Source organism: Leptodactylus fuscus, chromosome 1, assembly GCF_031893055.1.
Source record: "Leptodactylus fuscus isolate aLepFus1 chromosome 1, aLepFus1.hap2, whole genome shotgun sequence".
Taxonomy (NCBI): domain Eukaryota; kingdom Metazoa; phylum Chordata; class Amphibia; order Anura; family Leptodactylidae; genus Leptodactylus; species Leptodactylus fuscus.
In genome coordinates this window covers 132,351,902-132,369,127 of record NC_134265.1, presented here as the reverse complement: position 1 = coordinate 132,369,127, position 17,226 = coordinate 132,351,902, and the positions used below count along the sequence as shown (strand labels likewise).

At 40.5% G+C, this 17,226-nt stretch overlaps 1 gene segment (V, D, J or C); it reads right to left on the bottom strand.

The window, feature by feature from the left end:
- Positions 1-1,809: 1,809 nt before the first annotated feature.
- Positions 1,810-2,340, bottom strand: LOC142206464 (Ig heavy chain V region 6.96-like). The segment is given in 2 exon segments: positions 1,810-2,192; positions 2,295-2,340. Coding segments are annotated over 2 exon segments (429 nt in total).
- Positions 2,341-17,226: the final 14,886 nt, after the last annotated feature.

Here is a 17,226-nt window from a genome sequence, read left to right as displayed (position 1 = left end):
CGTAACCCCAATATATTCTTTGAATTCCCAGTCAGAAACTGGCACTATATGGCAGTAGCAAGAAATGAGGGTATTTATAACCCCAATATATTCTTTGAATTCCCAGTCAGACAATGGCACTGTATACCAGTAGCAAGAAATGAGGGTATTTGTAACCCCAATATATTCTTTGAATTCCCAGTCAGAAACTGGCACTGTATACCAGTAGTAAAAATTGTGGGTGCACGTAACCCCAATATATTCTTTGAATTCCCAGTCAGACAATGGCACTATATACCAGTAGCAAGAAATGAGGGTATTTATAACCCCAATATATTCTTTGAATTCCCAGTCAGACAATGGCACTGTATACCAGTAGTAAAAATTGTGGGTGCACGTAACCCCAATATATTCTTTGAATTCCCAGTCAGAAACTGGCACTATATGGCAGTAGCAAGAAATGAGGGTATTTATAACCCCAATATATTCTTTGAATTCCCAGTCAGACAATGGCACTGTATACCAGTAGTAAAAATTGTGGGTGCACGTAACCCCAATATATTCTTTGAATTACCAGTCAGAAACTGGCACTATATGGCAGTAGCAAGAAATGAGGGTATTTGTAACCCCAATATATTCTTTGAATTCCCAGTCAAAAACTGGCACTGTATACCAGTAGTAAAAATTGTGGGTGCACGTAACCCCAATATATTCTTTGAATTACCAGTCAGAAACTGGCACTATATGGCAGTAGCAAGAAATGAGGGTATTTGTAACCCCAATATATTCTTTGAATTCCCAGTCAGAAACTGGCACTGTATACCAGTAGTAAAAATTGTGGGTGCATGTAACCCCAATATATTCTTTGAATTCCCAGTCAGACAATGGCACTATATACCAGTAGCAAAAATTGTGGGTGTATATAGCCCCAATTCTATTGCTAGGGGACTTGCAGGGTATTTCTGAGGTGAAGGTGGGGGGGCACACCGTTGGAACGGTGATTTGGGGTGTATATATGGGGTATACGGGAATACACTGTCAGTGTGTTCCATTCAGGATCCTGGGAAAGCTGGGTTGCGGCGATTGAGCCCGTCAGTGCCACGTTACACTGACAAGCTTCTCCCTGGAATTGAAGTTATATGTAAGCCCAATATATTCTTTGAATTCCCAGTGAGACAATGGCACTATATGGCAGTAGCAAAAATAGTGGGTGTATATAGCCCCAATTCTATTGCTAGGGGACTTGCAGGGTATTTCTGGGGTGAAGGTGGGGGGGCACACCATTGGAACGGGTATCGGGGGTATATATCGGGTATACGGGAATACACTGACAGTGTATTCCATTCAGGATCCTGGGAAAGCTGGGTTGCGGCGATTGAGCCCGTCAGTGCCACGTTACACTGACAAGCTTCTCCCTGGAATTTAGCTCTTACAAGAGCTGTTGTGGTTGTCTTCTCCTTCCTATCCTAGCCTGTCCCTGCCTACCCAGAATCTAAGCCCTAGCTAGCTGGACGGAAACCTCCGTCCTCGGTGAATTGCAAGCTCAGAATGACGCGAACCTGGGCGGCGCTGTTCTTTTAAATTAGAGGTCACATGTTTTCGGCAGCCAATGGGTTTTGCCTACTTTTTTCAACGTCACCGGTGTCGTAGTTCCTGTCCCACCTACCCTGCGCTGTTATTGGAGCAAAAAAGGCGCCAGGGAAGGTGGGAGGGGAATCGAGTAATGGCGCACTTTACCACGCGGTGTTCGATTCGATTCGAACATGCCGAACAGCCTAATATCCGATCGAACATGAGTTCGATAGAACACTGTTCGCTCATCTCTAGTTGTCATCTAGTGAGGAAATGACGAATCTTTTCACCAGTCCACATTGCAGTTTTGAGACTGTTTTCTATCAGTGTGCCTCTTGCACAGTAATATACGGCAGTGTCCTCGGGCTTCAGGTTGTTCATTTGTAGATATAACTTGTTATTACTGTTATCACTGGAGATTGTGAATCGCCCTTTTACAGATTCAGCATAGTATGGGCTACTTTTATCAGAGTCTATCTGAATAACCAACCACTGTAATCGTCCATCAGGACCCTGTCTAATCCAGTTCATCCACGAGCTACTGAAGGTGAATCCAGACCCCTCACATGAGAGTTTATGTGAATTCCCAGGCTTTATCATCACTGGCTCTGAGGACTGATCAAGTTTCTGAGGATGGACACCTGGAAAATACAGAGAATAAGGTTATATCCGTATAAACATGTCATCATAGTGATAGTAATATCTTTATTCTAGTGTACTAGTAATATCTCTAGTAATGTCACCTGACAAGCAGGCCAGTGATATAAAGAGGAGCAGGAAAGTCTTCATTGAGCTGGGTTATTCGTAGGAGGTAATGTGTCATCCATCAACACTGTCTTTATTATGTGTTATATGTTACAGAACAGGAAGTGACATTTACATAATTTACATACTGTAAGACTATGTATGTCTAGCCTATATTATTTATAGTTTATGTATGATACCATAGGCACGTCTAAAGTTTATTATTATCAATGATTATTTCAGCCATTTTTCCCATGCTGCAGAAACAGAATAAAAATGCTGCTTTTTACAATACCAGCAAAGTGAATGAGACTTTGTTTTATATCTTTAATTTCACAGGTTAGATTGGGCATTAGTGCCCGACGACTTTTTTATTTTCCATTTCTGTTTTCCAAAATTCATAACTAGAGATGAGCAAACAGTAAAATATTCGATGTTCGTTATTCATTTCGAGTAGCCGCTCAATATTCGATTATTCGAACGAATATCGATCCCCATTATAGTCTATGGGAGAAAATGCTTCGTTTCAGGGAATCCCACCATTCGACTCAGGAGGATCACCAAGTCCACTTTTAAACCTCAGCAAATGATGCCAACACCTCTGCAATGCAACTAGGACAGCAGGGGAAGCATGCCTGGGGGCATCTAACACACCAAAGACCCTCTATTACCCCACTATCACAGCCTAACAACTACACACTTTCCACATTCAAAAAAACCTCTATCAAAGTGGGAAAATACCTGGAAACCTTCTTTACTCCCCAAATGGATGGACACAAACCCCAATTTAAGCTAAACAAACATTAACAACCACCCCTTTAAATCATGTTGCCCATGACAACCACAGATGGAATAGGCAATGGGAAATCCAACAGTATCCACCCTGAACTGTCATTGTGGATGTGTGTGTAATGTGTAAAGACCTTCCAAAATTCACTTTTATGGCCCTTAAAGAGAGCCCTTCCAAATTAAGTTACAGGCCCTTAAAGGGATTCTACCATTAAACTACCTTTTTTTTTAATGAACACATCGGAATAACCTTAAGAAAGGCTATTCGTCTCCTACCTTTAGACGTGGTCTCCGCCGCGCCGTTCCGTAGAAATACCGGTTTTAACCGGTATGCAAATGAGCTCTCCGCAGCAATGAGGGCGGGCCCCAGCGCTGAAAGGCCGATGAGCGCATCCCCATTGCTGTCCGAGAGCTCTTTCCTGCGCCACCTCCTTCTTCTGCAGCAACTCCGCCTCTTCTGGCTTCTCTTGCTCTTGTAGTTCGATACAGGAGCATAGAGCGGCTACCCAAAAATGGCCGCCAGCCATTTTGGGGTAGCCGCTCTTGCAGTTCAATACAGGAGCTGGTCGGCGGCCATTTTGGGGTAGCCGCTCTTGCAGTTCAATACAGGAGCTGGCTGGAGGCCATTTTGGGGTGGCCTCTCTATGCTCCTCTATAGAACTACAAGAGCAAGAGAAGCCAGAAGAGGCGCACTCCTGTCTGTGAAGTGGACAGGAGTGTGCCATGACTATCCTGCTGGGATGTTTCAGCTCCTATGTCCGACTCCTCAGAGTCCAATGCATTATCCCTGATGGCGATGAGGGATTCTCGCATCACACACAGTCGCAGGATTGTGACACTCACGATTGCGTCGTCACAACTGACCCTCATGGTTGACTCCTCAAAGATATGCAAGATCTTGCATAAGTCTGCCATCCATGGCCACTCATGGTGCAGAAACTGAGGGAGCTGACTCTGAGGAACTCTTGGGTTTTGGAGATGGTACTCCATCAAGGGTCTCTGCTGCTCACACACTCTACTCAACATGTGGTACGTCGAGTTGCAGCGTGTGGGGACGTCGCACATCAGCCGGTGTTCTGGCAGATGGAGGCATTGCTGGAGGCTTCAGAGGCTAGCAGCGGCTACTGTGCACAAGCGCCGCACTTTCACCAGTAGCTCGGGTACATTGGGGTATGTTTTCAAAAACCGTTGCACCACTAAATTGAAAATGTGGGCCAGGCATAGAACGTGTTGGAGGTTGGCAAGCTCCAGAGCCGCTACCAGGTTCCAGCCATTATCACACACGACCATGCCTGGGCCCAGGTGCAGCAGCGAAAACCATATAGACGCCTCATCGAGGACGGCATCACTCACCTTGGAGGCAGTGTGCTGTCTGTCCCCCAAGCTGATCAGCTTCAGCATGGCCTGCTGACGTCTCCCCACGACAGTGCTGCAGCTTTTCCAGCAGATAGCTGGGGTCGATGTGACGGCGGAGGAGGAGGAGGGTGGTGGTTCAGAGCCCCTGCCAGGAAAGTTGGACGGGGAGACTAGGTAGACCGCCCCAATTTGTGACCCGGTCCCAGCCTCAACTACATTCACCCAGTGAAATGTAGCGTCCCTGTCTGCATGCACTTGTCCACGCGTCGGTGGTCAAGTGGACCTTTGTGCAAAGTGTAGAACTTAGGGCCCGACTGATAGCACTGGTTGATGTGGTGGGATGTCGGGTTATTCACAGTAGGATAGGGTCCCAATCCATATGATACACATCAAGAAGGATCCCACTGAGACTGAGTAGTCTGATTCAAGGTGCGTTTAATTAAAGGTGGAAAACACACACTGTATGGTGTAAGTGTAAATGTTTTTGGCCTAAATCTGCCTTCCTCAGACTCTACAAAATATATATAAGAACATAAAAAAAACACTGTGAGTTTACACCACATAACATGCCCCTGACGAAGCCTGCTGGTTGCGGGTGAAACGCGCGTCGGGCGTTTCCTTGGCGGTATGTATGGCGGCATTATTTCTTGGTGATACCTTGTAGTATACCATGTAGACTTGCGGCTACTATACGGTTTATGGCAGTTAGGCGTATGTGTGTAAACCTTTATACTTTACATTGTTGATTGAACCTCGAGTCTACTTTGTCTGATATATGATTATTACTGAGGCCATCCATTTTTACTGCCTTTCTTACTGACAAGTTAGTACTTGTAGTCATTTCTACCCCCATTTGTATGTATTGTATTATGTTATTGTGTCCTATATGTATCATGTTATTACATCCTTTTAATAATGTTGAATAAAAGTTAAATCTTATTTATTCATATAATTGTGTGGTTGTTCAGTCTTGTTGCCATGGTTATATACCCACACAGTGTTTTCTATTTTTGCCTCGTTTGTTCATTATTAACACATAACGTGTACATATACAGTGATACCAAGCAAAATCCTATATACAGTAATGTACAATACAGTCACAATTTTGGCAGTTCAAAGGTACTAAATTGACACAAAGGTTAACAATATCATGGAGGTCCTTACTGCCCAGTCTACACTGGCTAGCAATAACACAGAAAAAACTTTCCTTTGCAACATCGTGAAAATCCTTGGTCCGATCCATGGCAAGAAAGAATGAGAGGTCTATGAGATAGTATCAACATCCAGTGCTTCAGATAAAGGCAAGTATAGTAAGTTCTCATCCACCCATCTATGGTGATCTCAGAAAATGATTATTAAGGCCAATAATTGAAGGTAAGAAATACAAAGGACGATAGGTGCACATACCAAGTATGACGTCTCACAACCTATTCGGGTATAGACGTGAAAATACTCAGAGATAAGCACAGAACTGACATACCTAGAAGAGATAAGGTACAGGTAACTGGGCTGATTAGTGTGGAGATGTATCTGGGGAATGTGTCACAGTATATCCTTACCATGTGTTAAAGGGTTTGTGATCTCGTTTTGTGTTCTGGTAATCTGTATGTTAGTGCATGGCTGCTCTGTCCGTGGGTTTATATCGGCTATGTGAGTCCAAAAGAAAGAAAAAGGTTACTGGGATTATCACATCTGTCCACTAAATAGGTAACTTGTCGTGAGTCTGTGGGTAGTCCCAGTGGCGTAACTAGGAATGGCGGGGCCCCGTGGCGAACTTTTGACATGGGGCCCCCCCGACACCGAAGATCTCGACCGAGTCCCTCCTACGCATTCCTGCGCGCTCTATTATGACCAATAGTGGCCCCTGCACACAGTATTATGTCCCTTAGAGGCCCCTGCACATAGTATTATACCCAATAGTGGTCCCTGCACACAGTATTATGACCAATAGTGGACCCTTCACACAGTATTATGTCCCTTAGAGGCCCCTGCACATAGTATTATACCCAATAGTGTCCCCTGCACACAGTATTATGTCCCTTAGTGGCCCCTACAGGACTAAATACTGTCACGTCACCGCTGACCGCTATACCAGGACAACTGTAGATACAAAATCTGTTCATGTGCATTACAATTAAGTAACTTCATGTGCCTCATATTAATAGAAGTTAACCCCATCATGTCCCTCACATTAACCCCTGTGTGCCTCACCATAAGAGTTACTGATATGTGAGAGACATGGAGGTAATAATAAAGTATCTTCATTACTATTACCCCCATATGTTTCACATATCAGTAACTCTTATGGTGAGGCACACAGGGGTTAATGTGAGGGACATGATAGGGTTAACTGCTATTAATATGAGGCACATGGAGTTACTAAAACAAAAGTAATCACCCCAAATGCCTGATATTAATAAGCTTAGTAACCCCAGTATGTACCTGTGTACCTGATATGAATAAGTATAGTAACCCCAGTATGTACCTGATATGAATAAGTATAGTAACCCCAGTATGTACCTGTGTACCTGGTATTAATAAGTATAATAACCCCAGTATGTACCTGTGTACCTGATATTAATAAGTATAGTAACCCCAGTATGTACCTGTGTACCTGATACTAATAAGTATAGTAACCCCAGTATGTACCTGTGTACCTGATATTAATAAGTATAGTAACCCCAGTGTGTACCTGTGTACCTGATAGTAATAAGTATAGTAACCCCAGTATGTACCTGTGTACCTGATATTAATAAGTATAGTAACCCCAGTATGTACCTGTGTACCTGATATTAATAAGTATAGTAACCCCAGTATGTACCTGTGTACCTGATATTAATAAGTATATTAACCCCAGAATGTACCTGTGTACCTGATACTAATAAGTATAGTAACCCCAGTATGTACCTGTGTACCTGATATTAATAAGTATAGTAACCCCAGTGTGTACCTGTGTACCTGATATTAATAAGTATAGTAACCCCAGTATGTACCTGTGTACCTGATATTAATAAGTATAGTAACCCCAGTATGTACCTGTGGACCTGATATTAATAAGCCTAGTAACCCCAGTATGTACCTGTGTACCTGATATTAATAAGCCTAGTAACTCCAGTATGTACCTGTGTACCTGATATTAATAAGTATAGTAACCCCAGTATGTACCTGTGTACCTGATATTAATAAGTATAGTAACCCCAGTATGTACCTGTGTACCTGATAGTAATAAGTATAGTAACCCCAGTATGTACCTGTGTACCTGATATTAATAAGTATAGTAACCCCAGTATGTACCTGTGTACCTGATATTAATAAGTATAGTAACCCCAGTATGTACCTGTGTACCTGGTATTAATAAGTATAGTAACCCCAGTATGTACCTGTGTACCTGGTATTAATAAGTATAGTAACCCCAGTATGTACCTGTGTACCTGATATTAATAAGTATAGTAACCCCAGTATGTACCTGTGTACCTGATACTAATAAGTATAGTAACCCCAGTATGTACCTGTGTACCTGATATTAATAAGTATAGTAACCCCAGTATGTACCTGTGTACCTGATATTAATAAGCCTAGTAACCCCAGTATGTACCTGTGTACCTGATATTAATAAGCATAGTAACCCCAGTATGTACCTGTGTATCTGATATTAATAAGTATAGTAACCCCAGTATGTACCTGTGTACCTGATATTAATAAGTATAGTAACCCCAGTATGTACCTGTGGACCTGATATTAATAAGTATAGTAACCCCAGTATGTACCTGTGGACCTGATATTAATAAGCCTAGTAACCCCAGTATGTACCTGTGTACCTGATATTAATAAGCCTAGTAACCCCAGTATGTACCTGTGTACCTGATATTAATAAGTATAGTAACCCCAGTATGTACCTGTGTACCTGATATTAATAAGTATAGTAACCCCAGTATGTACCTGTGTACCTGATACTAATAAGTATAGTAACCCCAGTATGTACCTGTGTACCTGATATTAATAAGTATAGTAACCCCAGTATGTACCTGTGTACCTGATATTAATAAGTATAGTAACCCCAGTATGTACCTGTGTACCTGATACTAATAAGTATAGTAACCCCAGTATGTACCTGTGTACCTGATATTAATAAGTATAGTAACCCCAGTATGTACCTGTGTACCTGATAGTAATAAGTATAGTAACCCCAGTATGTCCTGTGTACCTGATATTAATAAGTATAGTAACCCCAGTATGTACCTGTGTACCTGATATTAATAAGTATAGTAACCCCAGTATGTACCTGTGTACCTGATATTAATAAGTATAGTAACCCCAGTATGTACCTGTGTACCTGATATTAATAAGTATAGTAACCCCAGTATGTACCTGTGTACCTGATATTAATAAGTACAGTAACCCCAGTATGTACCTGTGTACCTGAGACTAATAAGTACAGTAACCCCAGTATGTACCTGTGTACCTGATATTAATAAGTACAGTAACCCCAGTATGTACCTGTGTACCTGATATTAATAAGTACAGTAACCCCAGTATGTACCTGTGTACCTGATACTAATAAGTATAGTAACCCCAGTATGTACCTGTGTACCTGATATTAATAAGTATAGTAACCCCAGTATGTACCTGTGTACCTGATATTAATAAGTATAGTAACCCCAGTATGTACCTGTGTACCTGATATTAATAAGTATAGTAACCCCCGTATGTACCTGTGTACCTGATATTAATAAGTATAGTAACCCCCGTATGTACCTGTGTACCTGATATTAATAAGTATAGTAACCCCAGTATGTACCTGCGGACCTGATATTAATAAGTACAGTAACCCCAGTATGTATCTGTGTACCTGATATTAATAAGTACAGTAACCCCAGTATGTACCTGTGTACCTGATATTAATAAGTATAGTAACCCCAGTATGTACCTGTGTACCTGATATTAATAAGTATAGTAACCCCAGTATGTACCTGTGTACCTGATATTAATAAGTATAGTAACCCCAGTATGTACCTGTGTACCTGATATTAATAAGTATAGTAACCCCAGTATGTACCTGTGTACCTGATATTAATAAGTATAGTAACCCCAGTATGTACCTGTGTACCTGATATTAATAAGTATAGTAACCCCAGTATGTACCTGTGTACCTGATAGTAATAATATAGTAACCCCAGTATGTACCTGTGTACCTGGTATTAATAAGTATAGTAACCCCAGTATGTACCTGTGTACCTGATATTAATAAGTATAGTAACCCCAGTATGTACCTGTGTACCTGGTATTAATAAGTATAGTAACCCCAGTATGTACCTGTGTACCTGATATTAATAAGTATAGTAACCCCAGTATGTACCTGTGTACCTGATACTAATAAGTATAGTAACCCCAGTATGTACCTGTGTACCTGATATTAATAAGTATAGTAACCCCAGTATGTACCTGTGTACCTGATATTAATAAGCCTAGTAACCCCAGTATGTACCTGTGTACCTGATATTAATAAGTATAGTAACCCCAGTATGTACCTGTGTATCTGATATTAATAAGTATAGTAACCCCAGTATGTACCTGTGTACCTGATATTAATAAGTATAGTAACCCCAGTATGTACCTGTGGACCTGATATTAATAAGTATAGTAACCCCAGTATGTACCTGTGGACCTGATATTAATAAGCCTAGTAACCCCAGTATGTACCTGTGTACCTGATATTAATAAGCATAGTAACCCCAGTATGTACCTGTGTACCTGATATTAATAAGTATAGTAACCCCAGTATGTACCTGTGTACCTGATACTAATAAGTATAGTAACCCCAGTATGTACCTGTGTACCTGATATTAATAAGTATAGTAACCCCAGTATGTACCTGTGTACCTGATATTAATAAGTACAGTAACCCCAGTATGTACCTGTGTACCTGATACTAATAAGTACAGTAACTCCAGTATGTACCTGTGTACCTGATATTAATAAGTATAGTAACCCCAGTATGTACCTGTGTACCTGATATTAATAAGTACAGTAACCCCAGTATGCACCTGTGTACCTGATACTAATAAGTACAGTAACCCCAGTATGTACCTGTGTACCTGATATTAATAAGTATAGTAACCCCAGTATGTACCTGTGTACCTGATATTAATAAGTATAGTAACCCCAGTATGTACCTGTGTACCTGATATTAATAAGTATAGTAACCCCCGTATGTACCTGTGTACCTGATATTAATAAGTATAGTAACCCCCGTATGTACCTGTGTACCTGATATTAATAAGTATAGTAACCCCAGTATGTACCTGCGGACCTGATATTAATAAGTACAGTAACCCCAGTATGTATCTGTGTACCTGATATTAATAAGTACAGTAACCCCAGTATGTACCTGTGTACCTGATATTAATAAGTATAGTAACCCCAGTGTGTACCTGTGGACCTGATATTAATAAGTATAGTAACCCCAGTGTGTACCTGTGTACCTGATATTAATAAGTATAGTAACCCCAGTATGTACCTGCGGACCTGATATTAATAAGTATAGTAACCCCAGTATGTACCTGTGTACCTGATATTAATAAGTATAGTAACCCCAGTATGTACCTGTGTACCTGATAGTAATAAGTATAGTAACCCCAGTATGTACCTGTGTACCTGATATTAATAAGTATAGTAACCCCAGTATGTACCTGTGTACCTGATATTAATAAGTATAGTAACCCCAGTATGTACCTGTGTACCTGATAGTAATAATATAGTAACCCCAGTATGTACCTGTGTACCTGGTATTAATAAGTATAGTAACCCCAGTATGTACCTGTGTACCTGATATTAATAAGTATAGTAACCCCAGTATGTACCTGTGTACCTGATATTAATAAGTATAGTAACCTCAGTATGTACCTGTGTACCTGATATTAATAAGTATAGTAACCCCAGTATGTACCTGTGTACCTGATATTAATAGGTATAGTAACCCCAGTATGTACCTGTGTACCTGATATTAATAAGCCTAGTAACCCCAGTATGTACCTGTGTACCTGATAGTAATAAGTATAGTAACCCCAGTATGTACCTGTGTATCTGATACTAATAAGTATAGTAACCCCAGTATGTACCTGTGTACCTGACATTAATAAGTATAGTAACCCCAGTATGTACCTGTGTACCTGATAGTAATAAGTATAGTAACCCCAGTATGTACCTGTGTACCTGATATTAATAAGTATAGTAACCCCAGTATGTACCTGTGTACCTGGTATTAATAAGTATAGTAACCCCAGTATGTACCTGTTACCTGATATTAATAAGTATAGTAACCCCAGTATGTACCTGTGTACCTGATATTAATAAGCCTAGTAACCCCAGTATGTACCTGTGTACCTGATATTAATAAGTATAGTAACCCCAGTATGTACCTGTGTACCTGATATTAATAAGTATAGTAACCCCAGTATGTACCTGTGGACCTGATATTAATAAGTATAGTAACCCCAGTATGTACCTGTGGACCTGATATTAATAAGCCTAGTAACCCCAGTATGTACCTGTGTACCTGATATTAATAAGTATAGTAACCCCAGTATGTACCTGTGTACCTGATATTAATAAGTATAGTAACCCCAGTATGTACCTGTGTACCTGATACTAATAAGTATAGTAACCCCAGTATGTACCTGTGTACCTGATATTAATAAGTATAGTAACCCCAGTATGTACCTGTGTACCTGATATTAATAAGTATAGTAACCCCAGTATGTACCTGTGTACCTGATATTAATAGGTATAGTAACCCCAGTATGTACCTGTGTACCTGATATTAATAAGCCTAGTAACCCCAGTATGTACCTGTGTACCTGATAGTAATAAGTATAGTAACCCCAGTATGTACCTGTGTATCTGATACTAATAAGTATAGTAACCCCAGTATGTACCTGTGTACCTGACATTAATAAGTATAGTAACCCCAGTATGTACCTGTGTACCTGATAGTAATAAGTATAGTAACCCCAGTATGTACCTGTGTACCTGATATTAATAAGTATAGTAACCCCAGTATGTACCTGTGTACCTGGTATTAATAAGTATAGTAACCCCAGTATGTACCTGTTACCTGATATTAATAAGCCTAGTAACCCCAGTATGTACCTGTGTACCTGATATTAATAAGCCTAGTAACCCCAGTATGTACCTGTGTACCTGATATTAATAAGTATAGTAACCCCAGTATGTACCTGTGTACCTGATATTAATAAGTATAGTAACCCCAGTATGTACCTGTGGACCTGATATTAATAAGCCTAGTAACCCCAGTATGTACCTGTGGACCTGATATTAATAAGCCTAGTAACCCCAGTATGTACCTGTGTACCTGATATTAATAAGTATAGTAACCCCAGTATGTACCTGTGTACCTGATATTAATAAGTATAGTAACCCCAGTATGTACCTGTGTACCTGATATTAATAAGTATAGTAACCCCAGTATGTACCTGTGTACCTGGTATTAATAAGTATAGTAACCCCAGTATGTACCTGTGTACCTGATATTAATAAGTATAGTAACCCCAGTATGTACCTGTGTACCTGGTATTAATAAGTATAGTAACCCCAGTATGTACCTGTGTACCTGATATTAATAAGTATAGTAACCCCAGTATGTACCTGTGTACCTGATACTAATAAGTATAGTAACCCCAGTATGTACCTGTGTACCTGATATTAATAAGTATAGTAACCCCAGTATGTACCTGTGTACCTGATATTAATAAACCTAGTAACCCCAGTATGTACCTGTGTACCTGATATTAATAAGCCTAGTAACCCCAGTATGTACCTGTGTACCTGATATTAATAAGTATAGTAACCCCAGTATGTACCTGTGTACCTGATATTAATAAGCCTAGTAACCCCAGTATGTACCTGTGTACCTGATATTAATAAGTATAGTAACCCCAGTATGTACCTGTGGACCTGATATTAATAAGCCTAGTAACCCCAGTATGTACCTGTGTACCTGATATTAATAAGTATAGTAACCCCAGTATGTACCTGTGTACCTGATATTAATAAGTATAGTAACCCCAGTATGTACCTGTGTACCTGATACTAATAAGTATAGTAACCCCAGTATGTACCTGTGTACCTGATATTAATAAGTATAGTAACCCCAGTATGTACCTGTGTACCTGATATTAATAAGTATAGTAACCCCAGTATGTACCTGTGTACCTGATATTAATAAGTACAGTAACCCCAGTATGTACCTGTGTACCTGATACTAATAAGTACAGTAACTCCAGTATGTACCTGTGTACCTGATATTAATAAGTATAGTAACCCCAGTATGTACCTGTGTACCTGATATTAATAAGTACAGTAACCCCAGTATGCACCTGTGTACCTGATACTAATAAGTACAGTAACCCCAGTATGTACCTGTGTACCTGATATTAATAAGTATAGTAACCCCAGTATGTACCTGTGTACCTGATATTAATAAGTATAGTAACCCCAGTATGTACCTGTGTACCTGATATTAATAAGTATAGTAACCCCCGTATGTACCTGTGTACCTGATATTAATAAGTATAGTAACCCCCGTATGTACCTGTGTACCTGATATTAATAAGTATAGTAACCCCAGTATGTACCTGCGGACCTGATATTAATAAGTACAGTAACCCCAGTATGTATCTGTGTACCTGATATTAATAAGTACAGTAACCCCAGTATGTACCTGTGTACCTGATAGTAATAAGTATAGTAACCCCAGTATGTACCTGTGTACCTGATATTAATAAGTATAGTAACCCCAGTGTGTACCTGTGGACCTGATATTAATAAGTATAGTAACCCCAGTGTGTACCTGTGTACCTGATATTAATAAGTATAGTAACCCCAGTATGTACCTGCGGACCTGATATTAATAAGTATAGTAACCCCAGTATGTACCTGCGTACCTGATAGTAATAAGTATAGTAACCCCAGTATGTACCTGTGTACCTGATATTAATAAGTATAGTAACCCCAGTATGTACCTGTGTACCTGATATTAATAAGTATAGTAACCCCAGTATGTACCTGTGTACCTGATAGTAATAATATAGTAACCCCAGTATGTACCTGTGTACCTGGTATTAATAAGTATAGTAACCCCAGTATGTACCTGTGTACCTGATATTAATAAGTATAGTAACCTCAGTATGTACCTGTGTACCTGATATTAATAAGTATAGTAACCCCAGTATGTACCTGTGTACCTGATATTAATAGGTATAGTAACCCCAGTATGTACCTGTGTACCTGATATTAATAAGCCTAGTAACCCCAGTATGTACCTGTGTACCTGATAGTAATAAGTATAGTAACCCCAGTATGTACCTGTGTATCTGATACTAATAAGTATAGTAACCCCAGTATGTACCTGTGTACCTGACATTAATAAGTATAGTAACCCCAGTATGTACCTGTGTACCTGATAGTAATAAGTATAGTAACCCCAGTATGTACCTGTGTACCTGATATTAATAAGTATAGTAACCCCAGTATGTACCTGTGTACCTGGTATTAATAAGTATAGTAACCCCAGTATGTACCTGTTACCTGATATTAATAAGTATAGTAACCCCAGTATGTACCTGTGTACCTGATATTAATAAGTATAGTAACCCCAGTATGTACCTGTGTACCTGATATTAATAAGTATAGTAACCCCAGTATGTACCTGTGTACCTGATATTAATAAGTATAGTAACCGCAGTATGTACCTGTGTACCTGATATTAATAAGTATAGTAACCCCAGTATGTACCTGTGTACCTGATATTAATAAGTATAGTAACCGCAGTATGTACCTGTGTACCTGATATTAATAAGTATAGTAACCCCAGTATGTACCTGTGTACCTGATATTAATAAGTATAGTAACCCCAGTATGTACCTGTGGACCTGATATTAATAAGCCTAGTAACCCCAGTATGTACCTGTGTACCTGATATTAATAAGCCTAGTAACTCCAGTATGTACCTGTGTACCTGATATTAATAAGTATAGTAACCCCAGTATGTACCTGTTACCTGATATTAATAAGTATAGTAACCCCAGTATGTACCTGTGGACCTGATATTAATAAGTATAGTAACCCCAGTATGTACCTGTGTACCTGATATTAATAAGTATAGTAACCCCAGTATGTACCTGTGTACTTGATATTAATAAGTATAGTAACCCCAGTATGTACCTGTGTACCTGATATTAATAAGTATAGTAACCCCAGTATGTACCTGTGTACCTGATATTAATAAGTATAGTAACCCCAGTATGTACCTGTGTATCTGATATTAATAAGTATAGTAACCCCGGTATGTACCTGTGTACCTGATATTAATAAGTATAGTAACCCCAGTATGTACCTGTGTACCTGATATTAATAAGTATAGTAACCCCAGTATGTACCTGTGTACCTGATATTAATAAGTATAGTAACCCCAGTATGTACCTGTGTACCTGATATTAATAAGTATAGTAACCCCGGTATGTACCTGTGTACCTGATATTAATAAGTATAGTAACCCCAGTATGTACCTGTTACCTGTTTTCTTTCTTTAGTTTCATTTTCCTTCTTCCTTTCTTCCTCTTGAGTGCAGGACGGCAGGAGCTCGGCAGGAATAAGCCCCGCCTCCTGGGCTCTCCTCAGCCCTCTCATTGGTGGGCAGAGGACAGGCATAGAAAGGGAGGGGGGAGAAAGGGGGAGCGTCCTGAAGCGCTGAGAGGAGCCAGACCTGGAGCTCCTGTGTGTCAGCCGTTGCTGCAGCTTCGGGGCCCCCTATTGATGGAAAGTATTCCACCAACAGGGGGCCCCGATCATTATACTCAGGGGTCCGAAAAGACCTCCGAGAGTAATGATAGCAGCAGTAGCAGCTGTCACTGGGCCCCTAATGTCCCTGGCCCTGTGGCAGCTGCCTCTGCTGCTATGGTGGTAGTTACGCCACTGGGTAGTCCATAATTACCTCATGGGGAAGTATAAATGTAAATACTAGCTGGCAGGAGGATGCCTCAGTGGCGTCCTACATGGGTAAAAACATTATATGATGGCAATAAGGTCCTGGCAGGTCAATGTAGTGCAGATTGAGCGTCTGATAAAGCACAGCTTACCTTTGATGTTGTGGTTGCTGGGCTGGCTATGTATACTCATTGGTATAGATGTTAAAGGGGCTCTATCAGCAAAATCATGCTGATAGAGCCCCATATATGAGTGACTAGCCTTTAAAAAGGCTATTCAGGCACCGCTAAATTATATTAAACTACCCCCAGTTTTAAAATAAAACCCTAAAACAGAATATGATCAACTTACCCATCGTGCACGGTGGGCGAGCATTCAGGGTCCGCCGTCTTCTTCAGCCACGCCTCCTCTTCCAGCAATGTCCTTGGGTTCCGTCTAACTCGCGAACTGACATTGATAAAAAATGGCGTGGGCGCATGCGCAGTAGCCGTAGTAGAAGCAGCATTCTACTGCGCATGCACCTGCGCCATTTTTTAACAATGTCAGTTAGCTAGTTAGACGGGATCCGAGGACATCGCTGGAAGAGGAGGCGTGGCTGAAGAAGACCACAACCACAAAATCGCCAGGAGACAGCGGATGCTCCAGTGTTTGGGTATCAGGACACACAAAGTCATCTGTTAGCTTCTGGGATTCGAGAAGTGGTGGGACAGAGTGAGGGACAGTAAAAGGAACTGAAAACAGCTCCTGGGAGGTGGGAAAGGTGGGATTACTCTGCTGGGAAGA